General features: G+C 41.2%; 1 protein-coding gene across 2 annotated transcripts in view; it reads right to left on the bottom strand.

Annotated features, from left to right (window-relative positions):
• Nucleotides 1-512: 512 nt before the first annotated feature.
• Nucleotides 513-14,214, bottom strand: part of GLCE (glucuronic acid epimerase) — a 36,752-nt gene continuing 23,050 nt past the window's right edge. For both annotated transcript variants that reach the window (XM_032953452.2, XM_032953453.2), the window contains exons 2-5: nt 11,371-12,014; nt 9,877-10,110; nt 8,638-9,248; nt 513-8,333 (exon numbers count right to left, since the gene is read on the bottom strand). In XM_032953452.2, coding sequence (XP_032809343.1) covers nt 7,926-8,333; nt 8,638-9,248; nt 9,877-10,110; nt 11,371-12,001 — 1,884 coding nt within the window. In that variant the 5' untranslated portion in view covers nt 12,002-12,014 and the 3' untranslated portion in view covers nt 513-7,925. The remainder of the gene's footprint in view (nt 8,334-8,637; nt 9,249-9,876; nt 10,111-11,370; nt 12,015-14,214) is intronic.

Below are 14,214 nucleotides of genomic sequence, written 5' to 3' on the forward strand. Positions count from 1 at the left end.
GTTATGCAGCGCAACCGCGAAAACCCACCCAGTTGTAATTGCTCCACAGGTTGATGCCCAGCTCATGTAAAATGTGCAACTCTGCTGATTTTTTTTAAATTTTATATACCGTATATATCAGTTGAAAAGATCGAATCTGAGTCCAAACATACGATCAGCACCGCCTCACCTTCATAAAGATTAGGATAACTGTAGGACGTAGAATGCCACATTTCAGTGCCAGCATATCACTAGCAGTTGTGATTTTGACAGTACAAATTTTTAACAATGGATACAATTACCTTTTAACCGTTACTATACTCATGTGCATGCTTTAAAGTCAGACACCTGCTTACATGTTTGTACATACACAATAACAAAGAAGCGGGTTTTTTTATTTTCAAAGCTGGCGGTACGTGGAGCGCACCAAACAATAAACACGGCAACTAAAAGCGTGCCAATTTCACGGGAGCTCGGTTGGAAATTAATAACAAAGCACAACTTCAATTACAAATACATCAGCTTTCATTGGGCATTTTCAGAGCAGCTTTTAATATAAGCACATTTAAATGTACATACACGGGGACCGCAAATTTTCACAAAATAAAAAAAACCGGCGATGCAGTTTGCTTTGAACGTAAATGTGTGATTTACCAGCGGCCGATATATTCTAATGCATGTTGTGCTTGGATAGTGCACGCACCAAGCACTGTTATGTTTTATAAATCGTGCATACACAATGACCAGAGGTACCGTAAAATAACTGTCAAGAATCGCTTACAATGAACGTTTGAAATAATTATTATAATAATAAACATTGTGCTTCATTGGTACAGCTTTTCACAACTCATTATCCAGTTTGGGGGGAAAATCCATTGAACAAAACTGATCAACTACCGATAAATATAAAAGTGTGCTGGTGTCTGTGATAATTTCATTTGTGTGTTTCATTCGTGATTGTGTAACATTGAAATAACTAATGCTCATCCTGTAAAAATGTACAAGCAAAACTAAAGAATGTAATTTAGTGAAATGTGGTTCCAATAATATATATATAAATAATGACAACCCCTTGTCTGGCATTGCGCACACATCGAACAGCGATACAAGAAAATTAAGCAAATTGGCTCGTCTCAGTCTGAGAGCAGGCAGTCTCGCCGAGGATAACAACACAACGGCAGTTAAGATTCCGGGCGAGGGAGAATTGAGTGTTAACTCCCCATCACTACTATGGCTGCTTGACAGAAACCCCCAAATAACCCTCTGTATGGTCTATATCTGTAGGCTATAATTGCAAAAGGTGTTGTAATATTGAAGAAAGAGACATAGGGTGGTTTACCTTGGTAGGGGCAGAAGATATGTACACCCTGCTGCTACAGGGCTTCCGACTCGATATATTATGTTACGTAGCATTGTGCATGTATACAGATCATTTTGGCCACAAGGTGGCCCCACATACTGTATACATGTGGTAGATAACTGAGTATTTTAAATGTGTGGTTATCCTGCTACATGTCGATTGGTGTAATTGTGCCATGCAATACGATATCTGGGAAAGGGAAGATGCATTGTTATCCAATATAAATTATGGGTTGGACCTTCCATCGTTCACATAGGAATTAAAGGGAATGCCCACTTCAATCGGAAATTGTATCATAAACCAGTAATGGGGTGATTGTTTAAGGTAAGAAATATTACTTCCGAATAATAGCATGTTTAATTAAATGGGGTTACATAGTTAAGTGGTTGTACTGGATAACAATGGAAGGTCCAATTTCATTGCATATACAGTGTATATTTTCAATATACAGTCCAATTTTTTTTACAATTGGTGGCAAAATAAATTGAGTGTAAAATATTTATACATTTTTTTTTACAATTTTAAGTGAACATCTTGAAAGAAAATTCCATTCAAAATCATGGTATACAAAATATTCCTTTGGGCTATATAACTGTATGAGAATAAAACACAAGGGAATTTAATCTGTACTGGGAAAACAAAAATGTAACATCTGGTGTATATATATATTTTTTTTGGCTACACAACTCAACAATAATCCTCAGAACTTGGAAAATCTATTGTTTAGGGTTTATTTTCAATTGTAAGTCCCAATACGGTTATTACTGTGCAAAGCACTTCACTGTCGTATTTCTGTACCGTAATGTTTTATTCCCTTGTATACAAAAAAAAACCCGTAGAGCTATATGTACACATACAAAGCAATCCACTCGCATATAATGTAAAACACTTCGGGTGACAAAAACCTCAAAGGCAAAAAAACCCCTACATTTATAACACCACAAACCAATAATGTCATTAGATTGAAAAATATATATATAGCAAAGAAACTCACCACCAAACTTGGCTATGAAGTGGGACCATCATTATACGTTTTAAAAAGCATCTCAACAGGCTCGAAGCACGCACGAGTCTAATGTACTCTTATTTTACACGATTTTGGAGAACAACGAATACGCCTTGCATAGATTCAGTGATTGCATCTGCCTAACTTCATAGAACTGCTCATGTTTACGCATAATCTACCATTAAATGCAAGTACTTGCGTTGCCCAACTTAAAGCAATTCAAAAGCGTGGCGAATGACTGCTGTGAAACCATTGATAATAATTTCATACGCAGTGCCAGTCAACCAGGCTCAATGCTCATGTGCTGTAGCCTCATCTGCCGTAACATTGTGCTTTCCCCCATATTTTTTTCGCAGCAACTAAAATTCTCTGTACTCCCACAATAGCCATGTGTCTGGTTTAAATGCGATAAGGCTGCGTTATTCTACAAAGTGAAGTCAGGATGACCTATTATGCCACGTGACTTGGTCCGTTGCTTCCCAGTCCGGTTATACAATAATTACGATACACATCGTGTGTACTCGAACAACAACCGGAATCCATTACATTAAACTGTGCAATTATGGCTAATTACCACATGAAAACCTGCAGACAAACCGATGATCGATGCAAGGTTGCAAACCGCCTATTCCAGCAATGGCAGCTTTCAAAAGAAAAACTCGTCCGATAGTATAATACATTGTATGGCTTTTATACATTACAGTATATGCTTAAAGTGTAGCTTATAATGAAAATCACAAAAAAACACACTTTCCACCCCTTAATTACAAACAACCCATACATTATCAACCTCTTCTCGTACCATATAATTTATTTTAAATCACAAATACTGCAAGGCGGAAACCTTTTCGTACGGAAATAGAAGGGTTTAGTCAGTTACATTAACCCTGTTTTCGTGGCCGAGGAAGGGGCACGCTTTCCATACAAATCGGATCTCTCTCTCCCCTGCCAGAATTTGATGGAAACAAATACTCTGGAGGTGAATCGCACACAAGCAATTCCTGTCGTGGCACTTCATCGGGTATTCAACTCAAAACTGCGTCAGTCAAAACACATTAACAGCTCTATTCTTGGTTCTTTCGGTAAAGTCACCACGTAGAAGGGAAACAATAAAATAATACAAATATAAAACAATAAAATTCTCACGACGTTTCGACTGCAACACAAGCAACCATCATCAGGTGTGAAAACCACAGCAAGAAAAATTTGGTTTTCACACCTGATGATGATTGCTTGTGTTGCAGTCGAAACGTCGTGAGAATTTTATTGTTTTATATTTTTATTATTTTGTTTCCCTTCTACGTGACTTTACTGAGAGAACCAAGAATATAAATCCCTGCAGTCACGAAAGCTTTAAATCAAAACACATTAACAGCTCTCTATAACCACAGTGAAGAGACATTGTATAATGCATGCATGTCTGTTTTATATTAATTTTCTCTAACTTTAGTCCATGTCCTTTGTGAAATTTTAACTGCACAACCCATTCTGCATACAGTGAGGGAAAAAAGTATTTGATCCCCTGCTGATTTTGTACGTTTGCCCACTGACAAAGAAATGATCTGTGGAGGGAACTGAAGGTTCGAGTTGCCAAACGTCAGCCTCGAAACCTTAATGACTTGGAGAAGATCTGCAAAGAGTGGGACAAAATGCCTCCTGAGATGTGTGTAAACCTGGTGGCCAACTACAAGAAACATCTGACCTCTGTGATTGGCAACAAGGGTTTTGCCACCAAGTACTAAGTCATGTTTTGCAGAGGGGTCAAAAATACTTATTTCTCTCATTAAAATGCAAATCAATTTATAACATTTTTGACATGGGTTTTTCTGGATTTTTTGTTGTTGTTATTCTGTCTCTCACTGTTCAAATAAACCTACCATTAAAATTATAGACTGATCATTTCTTTGTCAGTGGGCAAACGTACAAAATCAGCAGGGGATCAAATACTTTTTTCCCCTCACTGTACTAAGCCACAATTGAATGAGAAAGCAATTTAAAACACACACATGCAATGTCTTAGCTCATGGCAACTAAAAGAATGGGACAGAAAGATGTTAGGAACACAAATGCGATTACAAAATGTGGACCACATTTTTTTATGCATCACAGGCAGTGGACAAGCATATTGCACACAAAGAAGACAGTGTGGGGTCTGGATTCAAAATGGGCTATTGATTCTTCTGAACTGCTTCATCTCAAGCTGGCATTTGCCAATGATGTGGCGCTATTCAACCGGTAATGGTGAATGGATGTATTTGCTTCCTTTCAATTTGCCACCTTCAAAATCTCTCTAATGGAAACATCTTCTCTTCCTCCCATGACAAACTAAAGGTTCTCATTGAACGCACCCTGCTCAAGTTGGATGCAGGTCGATATGTAATGTGTCATTTCACGCTTGTTGAATGTGCTGGTCTTGGGAGGAAAATATTCCTTTCTTTAAGATCCTCGGTGAGAAAAAAATAAATCTCTTCCCCTAGACCTCTTCCCATAGACCAAGTCCAAGGAAAACAAGATGCTTGAGCATCGCAGGTCATCATCATTGGCTTTAGTCGATCCACTGCTGCATGGAGGGCTCACCAAAGCACTGCCAATTCTCACGATCCTGCGATGTAACAATCCACCTAATTCCTGCACACCACGAGCTGATTTCAGCGCTCCACCTCCCCGGTAGGCGTTACTCTCGAACGCATATCGCAAGTGCAAAGATTTTGGGCCAATTTCTAGGTTAAATTATTCATATGAACAGCCTCTATTTCAAAACAGGTTGTATAAAATTTCATTCATGGAAATATTCTCAATCTCACACTACATCTAAAGCCTGAATGTCAGAATTACCAACTAAGGCTAAGATAAATGACTATGACTATTTTGTAAATGGGCCTTTTTAACTAAAATGGAGAGGGAGTAGACCTTCATAAACAGGACGATGGAAATTCACAGGCAAGTGACCCAGTCCATCATTGCTTAACGGCAGTGTGATCTGCACATTTTGGAAGTATTTTTTTTTAACTGCAAATGTCAAAATATTAAAATGCATGTGATTTAATCTGTCATATGAATGGCACCTTCCAGAGCACCTTGCAATGGCTCTTCAGTTGTGCCGACTCTCGCACAAGACCCGTCACCATCAGCTGCAGAAATTTAGAAACACTGACACTGCAGTCACTCATTAGACTGCATGACTCGGGACATTTTCAGCCATCCACCTTATTACAAGAATCTATGCGTGATGATGATGTGTCCTTTGACTGAAGCTAGACTCACTGGCTACATGCTGACAAGCCTGACACCTTTCATCTTTTGCAGGATGTTGACATCCGTGCCGATTGGCAGTGCCTTAAGCTAATGACTATCATTCATATTTCACAATTTGTTGAAAACACCGTGGTTTCATCAATAATATGAAATGTATTAATGTGAAGGGAAGATAACGAGATTAGACAATGCAGTAAAGTAGTCCCAAAAAAGCAACTACTGTGCTATGCCACGAGGGGCCACCGTAATCATTTCTGCAGTTAACACTCACATTTATTTAACAGGATAATAATAATAATCAATTTGAGTAGGTAGCATGCACCCATGCAATAATGTAAATTCAAAACATTTTTCCGCCATGATCATTCAACAATTCATTTGTTGCCAAAGCGCAGGCATGCTCTGATACGTGCATACTGTATTACCCTTTGTAGTCGAGCACATCCATTTTTGTGGGATTCGCAGCTATACAAATGAAAGCTTGAAAAGCTGTCCAAAATGCCTGGTATTGAGTGGTGATGCCCGATCTCGGGGCATTCAAGTGCTTCTCAGGAAGAGTGTTTTTATAGCAAGAGCCAACAGAGCACACTCTCTTGACACTGAAAATGCACCTACAGCCTTGCTGTGCCAATTTCTTTTGAGTCGTCTCATCCGTTACGGAGCCTGCACAGGCTACGAAGCTACCGTGTGCCTGTTCCCACCCCCACCGCCACTGAGTTTTTGGGGCTCCACGAGTTTTGCAGATGCTTTAGCCAAAGTAAAACATCTTATTCAAGACAATGCCCATGACTCACTATGTGGCAGTGTACAGATGACATCTCTCTGAGGCTGCCTTTGGACTACATTCAGCTAGATCAACGTTCTTGAAGATATCCTGCGGCATTCTGTGTAAGACAAGCACCCTTTGTATGCATCAAACACAAAGAGGAAAGCGCAGATGTGTATATGAACAGGAAACCCTAGCATGAAAATGGATGAAAGGTACTAATTTAAAATAACTGGCCAAACATCCCAGTTGGTAAATAAGTCAACTGAATCATTACATCACGGTGGTGAGATGTTAACTACCTTGCCTGGTATGCAGGAGATCATGGTTCGATCCTGACCCTGACGCCTGTATATTTGGAGTTTGCGTGTTCTCTCCGTGATCGCGTGGATTATTCTCCAGGTCCTCCGCTTTTTTCCCTCCACAATTAGAAACGTGCATTTAGAGTATTTGGCTGCTCTAAATGTCCACGTGATAAGCCACTTCACTGAGCTATTATTTGTGGCCAGGTCGCTTCTGAAAAAGAGCTATATAGCTCAGTGGGTCTTACCTAGTAAAATAAAAAGTAGTTTATGGTTTACAAGTCGTCGTTTGTTAAATGCAGAATTAAAAACAGAGTTGCGCAATATTTCCTCATCTAATTAAATCCCAAAAATTTACCACCGTGCCACAGCAAATAAAACAGTGGCATCCCCTACTGAATGCAAGGCGACGAGTGCCTTTGTCGTGCGATTCTCCTCCACAGTCTTAATCCGCAGATCCTTGGTGGGAGAGAGAGAGAAAGAGTGTGACCAGCTCCTATCGGTGGGAAAAATGGTCTCGGCACCTTGGATGTACAAAAAAACCTACAGTATCAAATATAATCTTTTAACAAAAAGCCTTTGAAAAATATAACATTGGAAGCAGCAATTTAAATTCACACCTTAAAGCAAACCTGACTGGATGTTCAACCCCAAAAAAATCCCCGACAAGCACAAATGTGCATTAACACACAAAGAACAGCCCATGGCTTATTTTGCCATTACATGCCTTTGCCGTTCCAACAGATAAAAACTAAAAACTATACTTGTGCTTATAAGTCCAAAGTAGCCAAACCGTGACCATGCTGTATTATCGTATAAATATAGTTAGTAATAAATGGAATGTAAAAATCAATGTTTATCGCTTTAACAGAAAAAAACATTTTCAAGTATTCCCACAATGTAAAATTCTGAAAGTGCCAAATGCTCAGCCTATTCCTGCTTGCTTAAAGAGTTGTGGAAATTATAAATGTGGTTACAACAGTTAAGGATATTTACACAAAACAGCATGGCAGAACTTTTGGATATTTTGGATGTGGGAGGTGAAATATAACATCTGGCCAAACTATCATTATAGCAATCATTGAATGCATATCACCTTTACTCTATCTCATGCTTTCTTTGGTACCATCTTGAATTGGTTTTAGACCGTTTATGACATAAGTTATGCAAATGTCTATCAAAATTAAAAACATAACCTCTACATAATAATGTATATTCAAGATCTTCCAAGAAGCTCCACATGGAACAACACCAGCCTCAGTTGTGTTTAGCTTTTTGTCCTTTCATGTAGCCCAGCCATCGGCGGACGGTCTCCTTGAAGATCGGCGCAGGGTCGATGGAGGCCAGCAACTGCAACTGGTTAATGTGCGTCGTGTGGTAGTCCCAGCGGGCCAGGTTGGGCGCGATGCCCAGCACGAAGTGCCGCAGGTCGTAGATGGTGCCCGCGCCGGAGTCGTAGAGGGGCAGCAGGGCGCGCAGCGACTCCATGCCGCGCTGGAAGAGCCGTCGCGCATCCCCGCCCTCCGCCTCGCCGGCCGTTTGGGTGAGGTCGTACAGGCCGATGAGGGAGTAGATGAAGCCGTTGAGGACGAAAGAGCTCGGCGAAGTGGGGTACTCCTCGTACCAGTCGTAGCGGTTCATGAAGACTGCCTTCACCCCGCCGTCCTGCCAATGAAAAAAAAACACAGCGCAGCATTTCAAGGAATTAAGGCGCTGCTTTGAAAATCAATATTTTGTGATGGACACACTTTTAATAAGGTTGCAAAGTACATTAAAAATATACCTCGAGGAGCAATTAAAATAGACTTACATAACAGCCGAGATTACTTTTAGCTGCAGAGTGCACGGGCAATACCAGAAATCTAATTAAACATGACGACCTAATTATTTATTTCTTCATAAAAACACCACAGCACCCACATTCACGAAGCACCGATGCCTAAGTTATAGCCCGGCAAAGAAGATTCACCTGCGATGCAATCGTGAAGGGACCCGTTGCTCTGAGAGCAGCACGCAGGTATCGCTCGTCCCTCGTGAGGCGGTAGGCCCGGACAAGTATGGACATCGCCTGACCCTGTGCCATCGCGGAGTACCAGCCGGGTTCCAGTGGCCGAAAGCCCTCCCCGAGCCGGCGCGTGACGCCGATGGGCCAGCCTCCCTTGCCGTCCTGGTTGCGGATGAGCCACTCGCTGGCCGCGAAGAAGGCCGCCATGTGCGCGGTGGTGGCCAGGGTCACATTGTCGACCGCCCCTTTCCCACGCAGCGTCACTCTGCTGACTTTGCGGATCAGTATCTTGGTGGGCTTCACGGCTTTGGTGTTGGAGAGGCCCACCCCTTTCTTGAGGTCTGTGAGGAGGTCGCGGGTGAGGGTGCTCCACACGGTTCGCTCTCCGATGCCGTAGTAAATGTCTCGCTCTTTTACATGCAGGAGCTGCTTGTTCGTGACATAGTGTATCGTGTACCGCTTCTCAGTGGTCTCCAGCTCAACGGAAATGCTGCCGTTTGACTGAAACTTGACGTTCAAAGACAGCATGAAGTCCTTGGTGTTCTCGAGTGCACGGGAAACCCCTTTTGACGACTCTGCAGTAGAAGACGGAATGCAACTCAACTGATATGCATTGGTCACTTAAAAAGACAGCCGCAACCTTTACGCAACGAGGTGAAAGTTACGAAAAAAACAACGGTATACCCAGGCTTCACATGTATGTTACATTATTGTCTCATAATAATGATAAGATAATTCATCGAATGAAATCATTTCACCGGGTGAGAACCCATTGAAGCAAACATTGCTTTTGCAATGTAATGCGATTCAAACGTAAACCCGCAGAGCTATGAAGTAAAAAAAAACATTCAGTTGCTCCTGTTATAGATCTCGCAGTTCTATGTTAGGCCTGCATTGTAATTAAAATGCAAGCATGGATTTACATGCATGTTAAATAAATATAGTGCCTCAAGGCAAGCAAAATACTCAAAGCTCCAGCAAAGTGTGCACAGTAACCAGACGCGTACAAAATAACGGGAGATTTCTCTAAGCTTGGCAACTTGTTGACAAGGGGATTGAAATAAAATTAACCGAGGGATTTGACGCAATGCCAGCAGGCAAGACTCCATAAGCTTTCAGGAAGAAGCAGATGGGCCGTCCTCACAATCCCTGCTTAATACATGACCTCAAGGATTGCGGAGTAGGACAGCAGTAAACGCTTACCTGCTGTGGCAAACTGCTTGACGTCGTTTGCTCGCTCCCGGTCCATTACGCTGATAAGTGAGCAGCCACCAGGGACGTCCCAGTGCGAGGGTCCACCCTCCTCTCCGGTCTCGTAGACCTCCACGCGAGGAGCTTTCTCGGTCAGGTTTTTGCTGAAGTGGCTCAGGCCATACTGGGCTATCTGGATTGGGTAGAAGTAGCCCTGTGGACCCCACTGTGTTGATATTGGCACACCTGCACGACAAATGTTAGAAGATGTACTTTTGATATCAAGAAACGGCAAAACGAAACTCAACTTAAATAAAACCTAACAAAATGTACATTAAATTTTGATTTAAAGCTTTCGTGACTGCAGAAATTCATATTCTTAGTTTTTTCGGTAAAGTCACGTTGAAGGGAAACAACAAAATAATAAAATGTATATATAAAACAATAAACAAAAATTCTCACGACGTTTCGACCATAACTCAAACGGTCGTCTTCAGGTGTGTTGGTTATGGTCGAAACGTCGTGAGAATTTTTTTATTGTTTTATATATATTTTATTATTTTGTTGTTTCCCTTCAACGTGACTTTACCGAAAAAACTAAGAATATAAAAAATGTACATTGTACCATACATGTGTATGTACTTATCAAAGTGACTTTCTGAAAATATTTTCTCGCTTAAAGACGATTTTTTTTCCTCCCACAGATGTGGTCATGATGAATTGCTAAGAAACATTAACCACGTTTTATTTTCAGCACTTTTTTAAGCGTTCCATCAGCAATATACATCAGGCTAAACTACACCTATAAACCAGACCTCAACACAAATCAATACCTTCAAACGCAAGGACTAGAATCTTAAAAAGGTTACCTCTTGCTATCGCATGTTGTGAAAAATCAAACGTTTTTTGTCCATATTTTTTTCCCCCAACACCCCTGGGAAATATTATAGTAACGTTAAATTAGATTTCCTAGAGACCTTTTTAATGTATTCTACATCATACCTTGATGACATGCACAGTTTAAGTTGAATCGATAGTAATGATATTCTGTAACCTTAATGGATGTCGAGAGAGCTCATGACAGCTTTAGAATGCTGTGCTTTATTTTCCACAAGGTTAAAAAAGCAGTCAAATCAATGAGAAAAACCCCTTGTTCCATAACAGAATAGAGTACACATCGCAGGACTACTTAAATGATTAAATGTGCTCATACAAACTTTTAAACATTTACCTTTTTACTTTTTAATAAGCCTTGAAGTCGGTAAATCAACGTAATAGACATTTGACATATTATGCAGTTTTTCTAACAAAAAATTGGTATGTAAATGTTTTCTGACATCCAAATTAGATTACATTTATACGCTTGACATGTGTTTTCAGCTCACTTCTCGACATTCTTAGCTTTCACAGATAATTTACTGAGATTGAACCGAAATATCAAACTGATAATGCGGCTAATGATATTTGACAAAGCAGTGCACGCAATTTTTTTAAAGTCATACACACCTTCCACTCCACTGATGCACTTGACACGGTCTCGAACTTCCACATTGTAGCCCTCAAAGGACATGAAGACGCCATCTGGCTTGTACAGGTCCTGCTGGTTGTACACCTTCGAGTAAGAGTGTGAGAACTCAAACCTCTCAAAGCCATCGTATGGGACGATCTTCCCGTACACCTCAAAATACTTCTCCACCCAGCTGAAGGGCAGATAGACATCGCTGCCTTCTCGACGGCCCTTGACAGTGTAATCATCATTGACAACACAATCGATCTCTTCGTACTTGATGCCGAGGGGCTTGCCTGCGTTCGCGGGTTTGAGCAATGGGACGAGCGACACCACGGGCACAGCCGGGGGCTGGTGGCGCATGTCACCATTCCCTTGGCCGGGTCCGCCATCCGCAACGACAGCCGGCTGCATTATACCCTGAGGGATGTCATTGGGGTCGGCGTGGGCCACCGCATCTCCCAGCACAGAGCGGTGGTGTCTGTCGGGCTCCTTGCCCGTGCCTAGACCCTCCAAGACGTGCGTGCTCTCTGTGCCACATTTGTTCCACAGCAGGATGGTCACCAAGGAGAAGAGAGCGCAGATGACGATCAGGGACCGATAGTTAACGCGTGCCGCCAAGCAGCGCATGTTGGGACTGTATCTGAAAGGCAAAAGTAAAAGCACCGCGATCAATGTCCCCGCCCCAAAAATAAGCCCGCACTGCACTGCCTCAACACTGATTCGGTGAAATTCGCATACTGTATTGTTTTCAGATTAGCGTAACTGTTTCGTGTAGTATTATTATCTTAAACTATGAATGTTACATAAAACCTAACATTCTCCAGCGCCTGTGAAATAAGGATGCCAAAATACCAGCAACACTTACGAAAGTGTTCGCATCTGCCATGCTAAAGCAAGTATCGGCTTGCCTGTTACTCTCACACTAAACAGTACAGCATACCACTCCTGTTACAGGCACGATTTGTCTTGCAAGGCACCTTAAGAAAACACTCTGCCAAGCCACATAAAAGCAAGCATAATCATTTCCAGACAATTATAACATTAAATATTCTTTTTTATAGCCCTCATTACCAATTACGGAAATTCAGAGTTATATAATTCAAAATTATACGAATATCAATGCATGGTTTTAATACAGCAAAATGCCAAGATCTGAATGCCATCAATGTGCTATTATAGAAAGCATGTTTGCTCATTCACTTGAGTTCCACATACAGATTTGGACTTTCATCCACGAAAGCCCAAATCTGTCAAGATTTAACCTTGGGCTCCAGTACACATGTCTGTGCAAACAGTATGTACACATAAAGAATGCTATGTATGTATAACAACAACAAAACAGTGGTCTTTCTCAGAGTTCAACTCATCCCACCATTTTTGCTTGCAAAAACGTACGACAGCATATTGTTAATTTTTCAAACGTTTGCATTACAATGGAGACTTGGCAAATGAAAAGTACAAATGTGTGACAGTTTCACGAAATGCAAAATGACAGCAAGAATCAAAAGTTACATTTAAATATAAGATAAATAGATAAATGGTTGTATCTAATTGTATTTCACATGGCATAACATAATGGCCTCTGCCATTGTAGTGAAAGAGCGTCGGGGCTGATCATCTGTTGGACAGTCCACTAGTCCAATGGACAGTCAGGCAAGATCTTAAATCAAACGCTGGAATGTGTAAACGCTAATGATTAACACTGCAGAGGGCAATGGGCTTGGCAGTGAAAACACGACACAGAATGTAAAAAAATTGCTTAAATATTTTCAGGCACAAATATTCCACATTAAGAGAAAATACATCAAAGGGGTTTTTGTGTGTGTGTGTCTGCAAATGAAGCCAAGCTGATTATAAAATGTTTGTCAAGGTTCCGAGATTCCATTTGGATGCCTTGCCGTGTGCTAAAGCAAGCACTCATAGCAAGAATAACATTTAAATTAAGCATTACGGGAAGACAGGATCGATGATGGTCGAGTTAATGAGTCCCCAAATAAAATCTATATCGGCCACTGCGGATCTCCTGGAGGTACTGGGAAGTGCTCGCCGTCGAGTGGGCAGCGAGCGAGCTGGCTCAGCGAGACGAAACGTAGGACGCCGAGTGAATCCGTCGGCGCCGGGTGGTAAAAGCAACCAACCCCCCCCCCCCCATAGGGCCGTTCGTGCCATACTGCCTTTGCGGCACCAGACTTCACCCCTACAATACCGTGAGCGCAAGCCATTATTCAATAAGTCTTAAATGGATTATAGCAAAGCATCGCATGTACTTTAATGCTCTTTCAGTTGTGCAAGAAAATCCTACGTATTAAATGACCATGTAAGCTACTCCAGTGATTTTTTTTTTTAAATGTTCATTTCATCACGGCATAAAGGAACAACATCTAAATGTATCGCACACAAAAACCTGGAGTAGGTATGAGAGCAGATCTAAACCCTTCATATTTCTTTACCCTACAAATGTCTTTATAGCTGAAAACAGACAATTTTTTTGCGATATCGTGCTTTATAATTATTTACTTTGGTTGACCTTAGGCTTTCCAATGCCTTTGTGATGATCTCTGACACAAATTGCTTTTCAGTCAATTTCCTATCCACATACAATCCATTGCTATTACACTCATGGGTGCTTACAATATATGCTCCTCCTACGAAGTAGGAAATATTAGGCATCTGCACGCATGGTCCACATTTAGATTCATAGCAGTAATGCACACAATCCGCTTACCCTTGCGAGGGTAATCAAATTTTGAATGTGCTGCACAATCATTCCAACGGCATTCACTAAAACACCTGTTACGTCTCTGTGAACCCAAATTCAAAGGGCGATTAAAAGAGGAAAA

The sequence above is a fragment of the Petromyzon marinus genome, chromosome 13 (assembly GCF_048934315.1).
Source record: "Petromyzon marinus isolate PM22_M1 ecotype Great Lakes invasive population chromosome 13, UKy_Petmar_22M1.pri1.0, whole genome shotgun sequence".
In the NCBI taxonomy this organism is placed as follows: Eukaryota; Metazoa; Chordata; class Hyperoartia; order Petromyzontiformes; family Petromyzontidae; genus Petromyzon; species Petromyzon marinus.